The sequence below is a fragment of the Carcharhinus amblyrhynchos genome, chromosome 6, assembly GCF_965287045.1.
Source record: "Carcharhinus amblyrhynchos chromosome 6, sCarAmb.v2.hapA, whole genome shotgun sequence".
Classification (NCBI taxonomy): domain Eukaryota; kingdom Metazoa; phylum Chordata; class Chondrichthyes; order Carcharhiniformes; family Carcharhinidae; genus Carcharhinus; species Carcharhinus amblyrhynchos.
In genome coordinates this window covers 117,479,923-117,495,774 of record NC_137329.1, presented here as the reverse complement: position 1 = coordinate 117,495,774, position 15,852 = coordinate 117,479,923, and the positions used below count along the sequence as shown (strand labels likewise).

The 15,852-nt window shown below is 43.0% G+C and overlaps 1 protein-coding gene and 1 non-coding gene across 9 annotated transcripts in view; one reads left to right on the top strand and one right to left on the bottom strand.

Annotated features, from left to right (window-relative positions):
* Positions 1–9,076, bottom strand: part of LOC145344246 (ubiquitin carboxyl-terminal hydrolase 15-like) — a 115,650-nt gene extending 106,574 nt beyond the window's left edge. For 7 of the 8 annotated variants that reach the window (XM_080191276.1, XM_080191277.1, XM_080191278.1 and 4 more), the window contains exon 1: positions 8,956–9,076. In XM_080191276.1, the coding sequence (XP_080047402.1) occupies positions 8,956–9,044 (89 nt within the window). In that variant the 5' untranslated portion in view covers positions 9,045–9,076. The remainder of the gene's footprint in view (positions 1–8,955) is intronic. The other variant, XM_080191280.1, reaches the window with a different exon arrangement.
* A 6,405-nt stretch (positions 9,077–15,481) lies between these two features.
* Positions 15,482–15,593, top strand: LOC145344625 (U5 spliceosomal RNA). Its single transcript, XR_013886922.1, has one exon. It is a non-coding gene; the product is annotated as a U5 spliceosomal RNA (small nuclear RNA).
* The last annotated feature ends 259 nt before the right edge of the window (positions 15,594–15,852 follow it).

The following is a 15,852-nucleotide window of genomic DNA, read 5'->3' as shown; positions in this document are numbered from 1 at the left end:
ACTCCCATTCATATTCTTGGTCGTGACATGACTATTCCAATTCACTACAAGCTGGTCTCTCACATTATATCCTCCGTTAACTTCAGGTCAACAAAAGTTCTGACACCAGTGCCTGAATCGCATGCACTCCTGTAGGTGTTCACCAGCTTACTTTAAAATTTATTTCAATATTCATTCAATACATTTATAATTCTCATCTTGTGTTCAAATTCCTAGGCTTCACCCTACCTCTGTAATGTCCTCTGGACCCAAAACTCTTCAATATCTCACTCCTTTAATTTCAATCCATGAACATTCCCCAATTTTAATTGGCCCAACAAGTTGGCCATACTTTCAGCTGCCAAGACATTAACTCCAAAACTTCCTCCTTTAAGATGGTTCATTAAATCCATCTCTTTTACCAAGCTTTCAATGATATGCCTCAATGTTTCCTTATGTGACAAAGAATCAAGTTTTGCTTTATAACTCTCCAGTGAAGCACCTTGTTCCATTTTATTACCTTAATGCTGCTATATAAATACAAGTTGTTTTTGTAAAAAAAATCATTTAGACTTGAATGGGAAAGCCCCAACTTTCTCTGGCATGTCTAGCGAGTAAGAACATAAGAACATAAGAAATAGGAGCAGGAGTAGGCCATCCAGCCCTTCGAGCCTGCCCTGCCATTCAATAAGATCATGGCTGATCTGTCGTGGCTCAGTTCCACTTTCCCGCCCTCTCCCCATAACCCTTAATCCCCTCTCTTATCAAAAACCCATCAACCCGCGTCTTAAAAATATTTAGCGAGGCAGCCTCCACCACTTCAACGGGCAGAGAATTCCAGAGATTCACCACCCTTTGAGTGAAGAAGGTCCTCCTCAACTCCGTTCTAAACCGCCCCCCTTTTATCTTGAGGCTGTGCCCCCTAGTCCTATTGTCTTTTTTGAGCGGGAAGAGTCTTTCCACCTCTATCCTATCCATCCCATTCATCATCTTATACGTCTCAATGAGATCTCCTCTCATTCTTCTAAACTCTAACGAGTACAAACCCAGTTTATTCAGCCTCTCCTCATAGCTCAACCCCCTCAACTCCAGTATCAGCCTAGTAAACCTCCTCTGCACTCCCTCCAAGGCCAAAATATCTTTGCGCAGGTGCGGCGCCCAAAAATGCACACAGTACTCCAGTTGCGGCCTCACCAATGCCCTATACAGCTGCAGCAAGACCTCCCTACTTTTATATTCAATCCCCCTCGCTATGAAGGCCAGCATCCCATTCGCCTTCCTGACCACCTGCTGCACCTGCAAGCTGGGTTTTTGCGACTCATGCACAAGGACCCCGAGGTCCCTCTGCACCGTTGCCTGCTGCAGTTTTTCGCCCCGTAAGTAATAGTCCTTCCTACCATTTTTCCTACCAAAGTGGACCACCTCACACTTGCCAACATTAAATTCCATTTGCCATTTCCTGGCCCATTTGCCCAGCCTATCTAGATCCTTCTGTAGACTCTCCACACCCTCCGCACAATTTGCCGTTCCCCCAATCTTGGTGTCATCAGCAAATTTCGACACTCTACACTCGCTTCCCTCCTCCAGATCATCTATATAAATGGTAAAAAGCTGAGGCCCCAGCACCGACCCCTGGGGCACTCCACTAGTCACCATCCGCCAATCCGAATAGCACCCGTTGACCCCCACTCTCTGCCTATTTGACAACCAATCCTCTATCCACGCTAACACCCTACCCCCAACTCCATGTCCCTCGACCTTCTGCAATAACCTCTTGTGAGGCACTTTGTCAAACGCCTTCTGAAAATCTAGAAAGACCACATCCACCGGCTCTCCTCTATCCACCGCCCTAGACACATCCTCATAGAACTCCAGTAAATTTGTCAGACACGACTTCCCTTTAATGAAACCGTGCTGCGTCTGCTCTATCAAGCAATTCCCTTCAAGATGCTTTGCAATTTCCTCCTTAATGACAGATTCTAACATTTTACCTACCACAGACGTTAAACTAACCGGCCTATAATTCCCCGCCTTTTGCCTGGCACCCTTCTTAAACAACGGCGTAACATTAGCCGTTTTCCAATCATCCGGCACTTCCCCGGAATCCAGCGACGTTTGGAAAATAACCACCAAGGCATCCACTATCACCTCCGCCATTTCTTTCAGAACCCTCGGATGCATCAAAATATCCATCGTGCTGTTCGATGCATTTAAATGTTGAGTCACTCAGCAAGATAGTGAAGCTTCAGGAAAACAACTGTCAGCAACTTTTGGATTTCCATGTGTAACTGCGCATTTGTGATTGTCAGAAGCTGCTGTCCAATTGACTCTTAAATAATGGTGGCGCCGATAGCCTCATTGATAAATACGCTGCAAAATCCGGGCCACTGAATTGCTCGTGGATGATGGCAGGCTGCACAGCACACACAAGCCTCAAACAAAGGTCTGGCAGTACTTAAATTCCTTATCTTAGTTGCACTAAGATAGGGAAGCACCTCGCTAAAGTCAGATGATTAACCACAAGCAAAGAAAGAAACCAGCGAGTATTTGTCACCCTTGCACAACTACGAAATAGCTAAGGAGTAACCATGGCAGGAGCCTCAGAGCTGGTTACCAGCTTGTCCTCATCTCCAACTGCTCAGGGACATTCTAGGAATGGGAAAAATGGAGAGCAAAAAAATGGCATCAATGCAAAATATACAATATGAAAATGAATCATTTGCCATTTTAATTCATGGTCAGACAGCAAGTACTGCCACTATAGCTCATAGCTCACTAAAATGTCTTTATAACTCAGATTTACTTTAACTGATTTGATTCACAATCAATATTACAAGGGCATTGGTTCAATTTCTGGTTGATGACTTAGTTGTTCAATAAGTCTGAGTTCCTGTTTGCAATAAAAAATTACCACCTAATTTCACCTACCCTTCCAATCAAATCTGCACAACTGCAAAAAAACCAAATACAAAATGCAAAAGGTCTGTACAGAGCACAGCATAATATCTAGTACAAGACCGATTCTTTAATGGTGAAGTGCGCCAATAATCTGCTTAATTCAATTGTTTCCGCTGCAACTCATGACTTTTGTACATAACTTTCTTGCTTTTTTGCTTAATCTGAAAGGATCCATCTAGCAGTGCAACTCCTTGTAACAAATTTAACCACAGCTTGATTGGTGGGATAAAATGTTTTCATTTTTTCTCTGGATTCCAAATACTGCAATATCTATCTAATTCTCCCTATCTTCTCTCAACACTTGTCTTGCTGCTGTAGTGAATTGTGGTTCTGATCTCGTTTCGGCCAAAGAAGCAAATGTCCTCAACTCTGATTTGTTATGGGATGACAGTGAAACAACTTCTGAATAAAAGTCAACAGCTTAACGGCTAACAATCTTGCATCGGCAAATATGCCACGGTGAGCATTAAGATCACATACAGGGGAGTAGATCGCAACCTTATCAAATTTATATTTATTAAAAGCAGTGCAGAAGTTTTTCTGAATGTTTTCAGGTTTGCTGATATTATTAACGAAGCCCATTGTTAAAACATATTGTTATACACAAGTATTAGTGAGAACAAGACAGGAGGGGGAGGGGCACTACCCTGAATGTGCAAGCTCATTTATACCTCCAACATATGAAGTCCTAGGATGGTTAACTCATGCCTGAAGGACTGGACTGAGTTTTATGAAAAGTATTTTTTGGCTGAAGTAGTATTAGCCTTGGGGAATGGCAATACATGTTCTAGAAGGCATAAATAACTTACCTACAATTGAAGTTCGTCGAAAGCAAATTACTGACTTGAATAGGAAATCGGCTGAGTGGAAGTAAACAATAAGGATAATGGACAAACACTTTTGCACACACAGGGTGGTAGAATTTTGGAACACCTCTTACTGTAAATTTCACATCTGGTTGATAGATATGTTGTCCCAATGTAATAAGGGATGTGGGACGGAGGCACATAGATGGAGTTAGGCCAGAGATCAGTCACAATCTCACTGAATTGCAGAAGAGAGTCAAGGCTGGCTGACTAATTGAGAATTGCAACAAGCTAATCATCTTTCCCATTCTCTGGTAATTTTCTCATGTATTCTTCTCAAAGAGCACTAACACAAACAAAATCACTTCAGTTCACAATGAATAAACCAGCCATTGAGGAAAACGGAAAATCAAAAACATATTGTGACATGAACAAACAAAAGATCAGTGAAGATCTTACTTATAAACAATGTTGGCTGAGTGAATGGGTTCCCTCACGTCCATAAACCTAAGTGCAGAGCAGTTACATCACAAGTCACAGAGCAATGCAAAATGGCATATCAGGCACCACTGAGCTTATATTATACTTTTCTGGTCATTTTGAATCTAAAAACCTATTATCCTATGCTCAGCTTTCCACATCATAAATTAAGTTAAACTGACAGTCAAATGTTTATTAATATATAAGTATTTGACAATAAGACAACCATTTCTAGTACAATGTTTAACCACATTAGTGTGCAAAACCAAAATGCTGGCACAGAAAATCATAATTACTGAAAGTCTGGAATCACAAACAACATACTATACTGGTTATCCTACCAATGTTTCAAGTGTCACTCCAAACAACTTATGTTCTTGGAGAGGATAGGGGAGTGGAGGGCTTAGAGAAGGACTCAGTACTCAAAGAAAAAAACTTGATTTTTGATAAATTTATTACATCTCTCAAAGACTTCTCAAAAGGTATTTCAGAGCAATGAACTATTGTGAGTTAATGACAACTATTTAGGTGAATCCTGGAACTAAAAACTAGTCTCAGTAACGTGTACTCCTAAAAATCTACCTGGTTCACCAATGCCATGTCTGCCATTCTCTCTTGGTCAGGTCTTAAGTGTGACTCCAAGCCCATAACAACGTGATTGACTCTTAACTGTCAGAGGCCACTCAGTTCAAAAGCAATTAGGAATGGGCAACAAATGGCTTGCCAGTAAGGCCCATGTCCCATGCAAGAATAAAAAGAAATGGCCAGTTAATCCCTCTTTGGTACCATTGAATGATAAGAGACTGTTGGTTAAGACATGATAAGAAGTCTCACAACACCAGGTTGAAGTCCAACAGGTTTATTTGGTGATGCCAAATAAACCTGTTGGAATTTAACCTGGTGTTATGAAACTTCTTATGTCCACCACAGTCCAATGCTGGCATCTCCACATCATGGTTAGACATAAGGCAATTCTTCAAATTACAGTATGATATCTTTTGACATTAATTTGAACCAGACCAAGTAAACGGCCTCAATTTAATATTACAAAGAAGAGTACCTTCAAAGGTTGATCACTTTCTCCATAACTACAATGAAATATCAGCCTAGAATTTACACTGTAAACCAGAAGCAAAGCTTAAATGCTAGACGTCTGACTCAGATGCAAGAGCTCTACCAATTAAGCCTAGCCAACCCTATGGGAACAGTAATGTAATAATGTTGTTACTGGACTAGCAATGGGGTAATGATGAGCGAATGAGTAAACAAATTGTCACACGGGTCCTGTAAAACCAAGTTTTCCACTGATGTTACAAACATCAATTGTCTGCATATTTTGTCTACGTAACCTGGAAATAATGACAATCGATGGCAATGACAACAAGGTCAGATATGTATAAATTCATGACATGCCATTTCATGAAATTGTATAGAGTTGTATATTGTACAGCGTGCACTGATGGCACAAATGCTATCAAGGCAACATTTGCTCTGCTGTGGCTGATTTTTTTGTATTCAACTAATTCTTCAGAGCTGAATTCTGAGACAAACTTGGACACTTGTAACTAAAAACCAGTAAAACCAAATCCCTTTGGTAACATCTGAACAACTAGATGACATAGCCAAGATATGAAAAGGATAAATTGGTGTTAGATATCCATCTAATAAACATTTCCAAAACGATGATGTGTGGATTACACCTAAAAGTAACAAAAAAAACACAAGTTTGTTAAACAAGTTTGTCATGGCCATGACACACACTTTAAATACTATCGGTTTCGATAAGGAATGACATTCTGATCAAAAAGACTTCTATTTCTCTGAAATTCATCATAAAGGAATACAACGTTGACAATTAACCATAAGACTTAACTAGATTCTCAAAACTCAATTGATCTACCTGCTTCGTCCAAAGTCCCAATAATGAATCATAGTCTCAGTACTCAGCCGAATCTAGGCATAAATTTATTTAAAAATTGAAACCATGTCAAATGGAAATAGTGCTGAAATAATATTGACGCAATGCTAGAAGGTTGTATTATTGTATAGACTATACGGGAGTATGCAAAAATGGATTGCCCAAGTTCTAAGTAGCATCATATACAGAGCGGAAAAAGATTGTAGAACAAATCTCACAAGAAAATAAACCTAGCAAGAGTTTCAGATGACTTTGAACCATTAAGTATAATTAGAACACTGAATAACAATATTAGGTTACAGATTTTTGTATATTTCAGAGTTTTTTGTCAACGACTCTATGGCAACACAAAATCACCCCACACTATGTTACTGCAGTTTGAGGCTCTTCACAGGGAAGATTTAATGAACACAATGATAGTCTATTACTTTCTAAGTTGATTAAAATCTCTTACGCAGCTCTATTAAAAATTGCTTAATTTGAATTACCAAACAATTCACATTTGCTCCCCTCCTACTCCTAGCAAAGAACTTTGAATTCACAGGAGTTAATTTTTATCCAGAAAATAATTGAAATTTAATGAGTGTTGTTTATTGCATTAAAAGCTAATGGTGGGCACGTGAAATTCCACCCTACTGCTTTCCCCATCACCACAGCTCCTTGTCAACATTCAAATTCTCCAATGCATTGCTGGCAGCCTTGGATCTCAACCCCTCATAAATTACAATTCAATCAGAACATCTCAGCAGGCATCCTCTTTCATAAAATGCTCCACATTCCTATCACTCCCAATTGCACCATCCAACTCCATATGATACTTCGACTTTGGCTTGCTTTACATTCTCTATCCACTCCACCACAAACAACAGCATTTTCGCCTGCCAGGGTGCTGTTTCTGAAACTCTCTCTACATCTACCAACCGTTTTCAGAAAACTTAAAAAAAAATCCTTTTCTCAGGCATGACTTTGCAGCCCTAATCGCTCAGGTTTTCTTGCTTTCCTGTTCAGCACGTAGAGGACCTTTTGCTTCGATGCAAAAAACATTTTGCACAACTTCCTATACGTAGATGGCATTTGTACATCAAACACTTTCAATAGGCATGTTATTTTATAGCCATTTGAACTCTGATTATCCCTTCCCTTCTTTCCTGTAGATTTTATCCTGTTAAACTTAAGGTTGTTTGACAGTTTTCAGGTTTGGTAATTGTGCTGCTGGTCGTGACAACCTGAGGTGAAAGCTGTTTCACAAGAAACATTAAAGAACTTTGGCTGCAGTGTGAAATTTTTCTTCACATTTATTCACCTGTTCATGCATTCAGCAACTGAGTGCACTAACCCTAATGTAGCATTAACATGCTAAATAAGCTAACTGGCAATCACTGAAACATTGTAGAGAAACTAAAGAGATAGGTCATGGCCAGAGATCTGAAAAATACTGTGCCACAACAAATTATCTAGAAACATGTGTGTGAATTAGTTTTACATGTATTATGTACAACCTATTAGTTCCACATGTATTATGTATAACCTATCAGTTCAAATTGAAAGCATGAGCTTTGGCTTAACAGTAGAATTTTCAGATGAGTCAGGGGGTCAATGGCTCCAAGTCACATTGTACAGACTTGAGTGCAATCTGACACTGAGGGAATGCTGAACCGAGGGAAGCTGTTCTCCTTTGGATGAAATGTTAAAACAAGGCTAAATATGCCTACTCATGCAAAAGTAAAAGATACCATAGCACCACACAGAGGGCAGAGACTTTTCCTGGTGTCTGGACCAGTATTTATTTCTCAATGTAAGATTGGCTTTTATTTATCAGACAGCTGAATGTGGGACCTGGCTGTGTGTTTCCTCACATTACAACAGTGTGAAAGGTGAGATATAAATGCTCTTTATTGGTTGTAAAGCAATAAATTGGGTGATATAATTTTACAAGTGGGCACTTCTCAGTGTCATTTCCCAAACATTTAAACTAATTCCTTAAAAATAGGAACTAGGAGCAAGAATACACAAATTCAGCCCTTCGTCTCTGCCATTCAATTGGTCCCTGGTCTCAAATCCATCTCCCAAGCTCTACCCATATCCCATTTTCAATTTAATATTTATCTTCCTCTTGAAACTACTTAACTATTCAGACTCCACCACGCTATGGGATAGCGAGTTCCACAAATTCAATACACTTACGAGTAAGTGTTCCTCCTCATCTCAGTTTTAAATCTACCACCTCTCAACCTATACCTGTGGCTTCTTGTTCGAGATTGCCCCATAAGAGGAAAACTGCCTGGTGTTGGGAGTGGAGAAAAAAGAAACCACCACCTGAACTTTAAACTTAAGTTTATTTATTCATGTCACGAGTAGGCTTATATTAACATTGCAATGAAATTGCTGTGAAAATCCCTGGTTGCCACACTCCGGCGCCTGTTCGGGTACACAGAGAGAAGTCAGCACAGCCAATACACCTAACCAGCACATCTTTCAGGCTGTGGGAGGAAACCGGAGCACCCAGAGGACAAGGGAGGCCTGTTAAAGTGAAACCTTGACCCTCATAAGGATCTTCCTCCAACCTAGGTTAACAGTAAGGGGGGGGGGGGGTGGTACCCACCAAAACATTAGCAGCAAAGGCGATACTGGGCAAAGCAGGGGCCTGCGGTGGGTGCGGTCGCTCGCTCGCTCGCTGGCTGGCTGGCCGGGTCCCCACCCCCACCACTACCGGCGCCCTTGGCAGGAAGGGGAACATCTCTCTCTCTATCTTCACAACCCCTCTTCACCCCATCCCCCCCACGTCTACGCTCTCGCTCCCCGCTCCGGCCTCACCAGGTATCGCCCTTCTTCAGCGGTGTCTTCATCAGCGCCGCGGTTTCGGCGCGCTGCGTCTCCAGCTCGGCCGCTCCGCCCTCCGCCATGTTCGCTAGCAACCGCGCGGGGCATGCCGGGCACCTCCTCCTCCTCCTCCAGCCGGCGTCAGGCAGCCGCGCGGGGCATGCCGGACAGCCTCCTCCTCCCTCTCCTTCAGCCGGCGTCAGACCGCCGCGCGGGGCATGTCGGACAACGTCCTCCTCCTCCTCCAGCTGGCGTCAGACCGCCACGCCAGTGAGCGCAGTCGGCGACAAGATCATCCCCCCCAACCATTCAAAAGCACGGCATCTCCCAAAGGCGGGAGGAGGACCCGCGGACCTCCCAGCTCCGCTGGGGGACAAATGAACACGCACTCAATGCGACCATACATTGAACAGGGTTGCCAACCCTCCAGCAGTTGAAGATCACTCTCCCTGCTGTGAACAGTCCCAGAGAAAAATCACAGGAAACATTATTAAAAAATAAAACCAAAATTATTGCGGGTGCTGGAATGTGAAAGAGTCTTGCATTTAAATCAAGGTGTGGAGGCAAGTCTGTAATGAAATCTCCAGGGTTACATTTAACCACATTTGGTAACCCTATGCCCATCCCGTGCCGTACAATTTATGAGAAATTGTATTATTTTTATTTTATAAGGGAGTGTAAAATAAAAATTAGATTAACTCCAAGATTAAAATCAGAAAGTGCTAGAAAAACTCAGCGGATCTGGCAGGGCAATGTTGCAAATATCATGTCCATCACAATTCATGTGTTTTAGAATTTAACTTACCGTTTGAAGAATTAAAGTTTTAACTGTGGAAAATGGGGTAAATGTAATTTAAACAAGTTATTACACTAAAAGGGCCTGATTTTACCATCGCGTTGCGCCCGTTTTGGGGGCACGAAACCTTGGTAAAGTTGGGCTGTGAGGCGAGTAGTGCGATCCACGCCCAAATGACTGTGATGGGGACTGCGCCTGAAATGGGCACAACGACCATTTAAATATATTTGCATGCACTTCAATTGAATTAATGGGTTGCATGCCCAACCTTATTGGCACTTCCCCCTTTACCACCATGTTCACCCATCCAGAATTGGTGTGAAACAGACATGCTCCATTGAAGTCCGATTCAAAGTCTTCAGTTAGTGAAGAGGTGAGTGCCAGGCATCCAATGGCTCTCTGCTTGAGATCTGCTTGAGATGTGTTGGGGGGGCAGGGGAGGGGAGAGGGAGGATCTGCTGCTACTCTGCTTGAGATCAGTGGAGGGGAAGGGGGAGGGGGGGTCCACTGCCACTCTGCTTGAGATCAGTGGAGGGGAAGGGGGGTGGAGGTCGGCTGCCAGTCTGCTTGAGATTGATAGGGGGAGGAAGGGGGTCCACTACCACTCCGCTTGAGATCAGTGGAGGGGAAAGGGGGGGGGGGTCTGCCGCCATTGTGCCTGAGATTGGTAGGGGAGGGGAGGGGCCCATGATCACTCTGGGTGGCGGGGGGAGTGGGGGGATAGGGGGGTGAGTAATGTTGTGTGGATGGGCCAATGTCTGTGGGGACCAGAGGGAGGTATTATCTGGCCCGTGAGACATGTGGCAGGGGAGCAGCATTCTATCTTTTTTTCTGCACATGCGCAGTTGGAGGCGTTGATTGGAGCTGCAGGATTTTGGGTGCGTTAAGCCCCACCCATAGGCTTATGCAGCGTGATTCAGAATCGCTGATATTTATGCAGGCAGAGTGCATATGGTGGGGGGGGGGGGGGGGGGGGGGGGCGTGGGGGGGGGGGGGGGGGGCTGCTGAGAATGGGTCTAAAAGTTGGATCTGAAACACTGTCAGTTTCAAGTCTGCCCAGCACTTAGAATCAAAACAAAATAGGGCCCAAAAAGTCAGAATGGAAGCGATCGAGCCAAAACAAAGCAAGAGGTGAAATTACACAATCCATGACCTAATTGAAAGCAGTAAAGAAAATAGAAACTTAGAAATGAAACTGATCCTCCCTGTTTTTAGGAAACAAAAACTGAATTTGTGATTCAGAAAACAAAACTCCTGCACAGACTTAAACTGGTTGAAGACGTATAAAGGGATGCAAAGCCACCCAAGTAGTTTCTTGGAAATGGTGGATGCAGTCTGCAACTCACTGAGAGATGACAGTCAATACAAACAAACTGTTAGACAGACCTGCACCATAAGCAAAGCAAAAAACACTAACATCACCATTCACTGCATGGAATGCAGGTGAAGCTTAATCTTAGCTGTGAGAAAACAGATGCTGGAAGATTGCTTTACTTGAAACCAGTGGAAGAACCTACAATGGTCTGCATTGAATCTTGTGACAAAGAAGGCAATCAACAGGTTAGCTTGGTAGTATCCAAAAAGTTACCGGAACAAGGGACCAAAAAAAAATACAGTCAAGAGAACACAAAGATTATTGGTGAAAGCATTGATTCAAGCAGCTCCCTAATTGGATTAATGAGCCCTGTGCTAAACCATTAACTCTTGCAAACCTGTCATGTCTTATGTGTCTAGGGCGGTGGATAGAGGCGAGCCGGTGGATGTGGTCTTTCTAGATTTTCAGAAGGCGTTTGACAAAGTGCCTCACAAGAGGTTATTGCAGAAGGTCGAGGGACATGGAGTTGGGGGTAGGGTGTTAGCGTGGATAGAGGATTGGTTGTCAAATAGGAGGCAGAGAGTGGGGGTCAACAGGTGCTATTCGGATTGGCAGATGGTGACTAGTGGAGTGCCCCAGGGGTCGGTGCTGGGGCCTCAGCTTTTTACCATTTATATAGATGATCTGGAGGAGGGAAGCGAGTGTAGAGTGTCGAAATTTGCTGATGACACCAAGATTGGGGGAACGGCAAATTGTGCGGAGGGTGTGGAGAGTCTGCAGAAGGATCTAGATAGGCTGGGCGAATGGGCCAGGAAATGGCAAATGGAATTTAATGTTGGCAAGTGTGAGGTGGTCCACTTTGGTAGGAAGAATGGTAGGAAGGACTATTACTTACGTGGCGAAAAACTGCAACAGGCGACGGTGCAGAGGGACCTCGGGGTCCTTGTGCATGAGTCGCAAAAACCCAGCCTGCAGGTGCAGCAGGTGGTCAGGAAGGCGAATGGGATGCTGGCCTTCATAGCGAGGGGGATTGAATATAAAAGTAGGGAGGTCTTGCTGCAGCTGTATAGGGCATTGGTGAGGCCGCAGCTGGAGTACTGTGTGCAGTTTTGGGCGCCGCACCTGCGCAAAGATATTTTGGCCTTGGAGGGAGTGCAGAGGAGGTTTACTAGGCTGATACCAGAGTTGAGGGGGTTGAGCTATGAGGAGAGGCTGAATAAACTGGGCTTGTACTCGTTAGAGTTTAGAAGAATGAGGGGAGATCTCATTGAGACGTATAAGATGATGAATGGGATGGATAGGATAGAGGTGGAAAGACTCTTCCCGCTCAAAAAAGACAGTAGGACTAGGGGGCACAGCCTCAAGATAAAGGGGAGGCGGTTTAGAACGGAGTTGAGGAGGAACTTCTTCACTCAAAGGGTGGTGAATCTCTGGAATTCTCTGCCCGTTGAGGTGGTGGAGGCTGCCTCGCTAAATATTTTTAAGACGCGGGTTGATGGGTTTTTGATAGGAGAGGGGATTAAGGGTTATGGGGAGAGGGCGGGAAAGTGGAACTGAGCAGCGACAGATCAGCCATGATCTTATTGAATGGCGGGGCAGGCTCGAAGGGCTGGATGGCCTACTCCTGCTCCTATTTCTTATGTTCTTATGTTCTGATCCATTTAGTTAGCTGATCTCAGCATTGGAATCTACTTAATATTTAAAAAAGAATTGAGGAAGTTGGACTTGCATTTTTATAGCCTCTTTCATGATTTCAGGATGTCCCAAAGTGCTTCTTAAAATAATGCCATGGAATTCCTTTACTTTTACATTTTTAAGTTTACTTATTCTTGTCACAAGTAGGTTTAGATTAACACTGCAATGAAGTTACTGGGAAAATCCCCTAGTTGCCACACTCCAGTGACTGTTCGGGTACACTGAGGGAGAAGTTAGCATGGTCAACGCACCTAATCTGCATGTCTTTTGGACTGTGGGAGGAAACTGGAGCACCTGGAGGAAGCCCACACAGGCACAGGGAGAACGTGCAGACTCTACACAGACAGTGACCCAAGCTGGGAATCAAACCCAGATCCCTGGTGTTGTGAGGTAGCCCTGCTAATCACTGTGCCACCGTACTGCCCCAGTGAGGGATGAAAATTGATAGTTGGAGCAGGCTAACTTAAACTGAAAGCCAGAGTAAAACGACAATAGCTAAGGTGTAAAGTGTAGTGCAGCACAGAATTTGTATGTATGAACATCTGAATTAAGAGCAGGAGTACGAGGCAAGTTTTTTACAGAAAGTGGTGGGTGCCTGGAATTCGCTGTTGGGGGAGGTAGTGGAAGCAGATATAATAGTGAGTTTTAAGGGGCATCCTGACAAATACAAATAGGATAGAGGGATATGGTCCCCGGAAGTGTAGGGGGTTTTAGTTCAGATGGGCAGCATGGTCAGTGCAGCCTTGGAGGGCCAAAGGCCCTGTTCTTGTGCTGTAATTTTCTTTGTTCTACTCTTCCAAACTACTGGATACAAACCCGAGCTTCTGTAATCTTTCCTCATAAGACAATTTGCCCATTTGTAGCAGTAGTCGAATAAACCTTATCTGAATTGCTTCTAAAGCACTTTCACCTTTCCCTAAATAAAGAGACCATACTGTACATTCCATTAGTAGGAGAGACTAGGATCTGAGGGCGCAGCCTCAGAATAAAGGGATGACTCATTAGAACTGAGATGAGGAGAAACTTCTTCAGCCAGAGGGTGGTGAATCTATGGAATTCATTGCTACAGAAGGCTGTGGAGGCCAGGTCACTCACTGAGTGTATTTAAGACAGAGATAGATAGCTTCTTGATTGGTAAGGGGATCAAAGGTTATGGGAAAAAGGTGGGAGAATGGGATTGAGAAACTTATCAGCCATGATTGAATGGCAGAGCAGACTCAATAGGTCAAATTGCCTAATTCTGCTCCTATTTCTTATCATCTTATGGTATACAATATTCCAGATATGGCCTCACCAATGCCCTAACAAATGAATCATAACCTCTCTGCTTTCGTAATCAATTTCCTTCATGATAAATTTGTTGTACCTGTGTATTAGCCTTTTGTGATTCATGCACTGAGGGAGGCGTTGGCTTAGTGATATTATCATTAGTCTATTAATCCGGAAACTCAACTAACGTTCTGGGGACCCAGGTTCGAACTCCACCAGTGCGGAGTTTGTCAGTGCGGAATTTGCATGTTCTCCTTGTGTTTGTGTGGGTTTCCTCCGGGTGCTCCAGTTTCCTCCCACAGTTTAAAGATGTGTAGGCTAGGTGAATCGGCCATGCTAAATTCTCCCTCAGTGTACCTGAACAGGTGCCAAAGTGTGGTGACTAGGGGATTTTTCACAGTAACTTCATTGCAGTGAGTCAGCCTACTTGTGCCTAATAAATAAACTTTATTTTACTTTACTCTAACTGGAAAAAGACCTATTTATGCCAACTCTCTGTTTCTTGTTTGCTGGCCAATCTTCACTCCATGCCAGCATACCACCTCCTACACCATGGACGTATGTCTTACGTACTAACTTTTGATGTGGCATCTTATCAAATGCCTTTTGGAGATCTAAGTACAGTACGTCCACCAGTTCCCCTTTATCCAAAGCACATGTGACTCCTTCAAATAGTTCCAATACATTGGTTAAATATGATTTCCCTTTCACAAAACCACGTTGACGCTGCCTGATTGCCTTGAATTTTCCAAGTGCCCTGCCACAACATCTTTCATAATGGCTTTGAATATTTTCCCCACAACAGATTTAAGGCTAACTGGCCTGATGGCAGACAAAGCAAATCAAATTTAAGTGGAGTCAGAAAGAGCACAGATTAAAACACAGATATAATAAGCATAGGAAATAAACAACAAAAACAGAAAATCTCAGCAGGTCTGACAGCATTCATGGAGAGAGAACAGGGCCAATGTTATGAAGGGTAAAAGTAAAATACTGCAGATGCTGGAATGTAAAACAAAAACAGAAAATGCTGGAAAATCTCAACAGGTCTGACAGCTTCGGTGGGGAGAGAATAAAGCCAATGTCACCCTTTGTCAGAGCTCTTATGATGGGTTGTCCAGACAGATGCTGTCAGACCTGCTGAGATTTTATGGCATTTTCTGTTTTTGTTTTGGATTCCAGCATCCACAGTATTTTGCTTTTATCTATGGAAAGTAAAAAATGTGTCCTGTACAGATAGCTTAAACTATCCAACTGTCTAAACTATTGGGCTAAAATATGTCCCACTATAGTATAAAGAATTTTATAAATATTTGTATAGGTGGCTTAACCTATTTGACTATCAAAATTATTGAGCTAAAATATATCCCACTATTTTGTAAAGAATTTTCTAAATTACAATTAGATTATTGCCTTATAAATTAAATTAATCACTGTCCCTTGTCATATATGATTTCTCTTCAGATGGTATAAATCTTTTGCTTTTTACTAAAGATTTCTGAGGCAAGAAGCAAACAGAGTTTCAATGAATGTTTTGTGGTCCTGCTTTTGTGGGGTGGGATTATTGTCGGTGCAAACTCGATGGGCCAAAAGGCCTCATTCTGCACTGTAGGGATTCCATGAGTGTGCATTTACGCTATAACTACAATGGGAATATCTTTGCACTAACTGAGTACTTGTAGTTTACATAGCTTTGTACTGATGCTGAGAAGCTATTATGAAATTTGGAACTAGGTCCCGGCTGACTCAAGAGTGAAGCATATGAGACTTACTGACAAAATTCTTATAAGATGTGATGGGGTAGATGTAGGTTGGA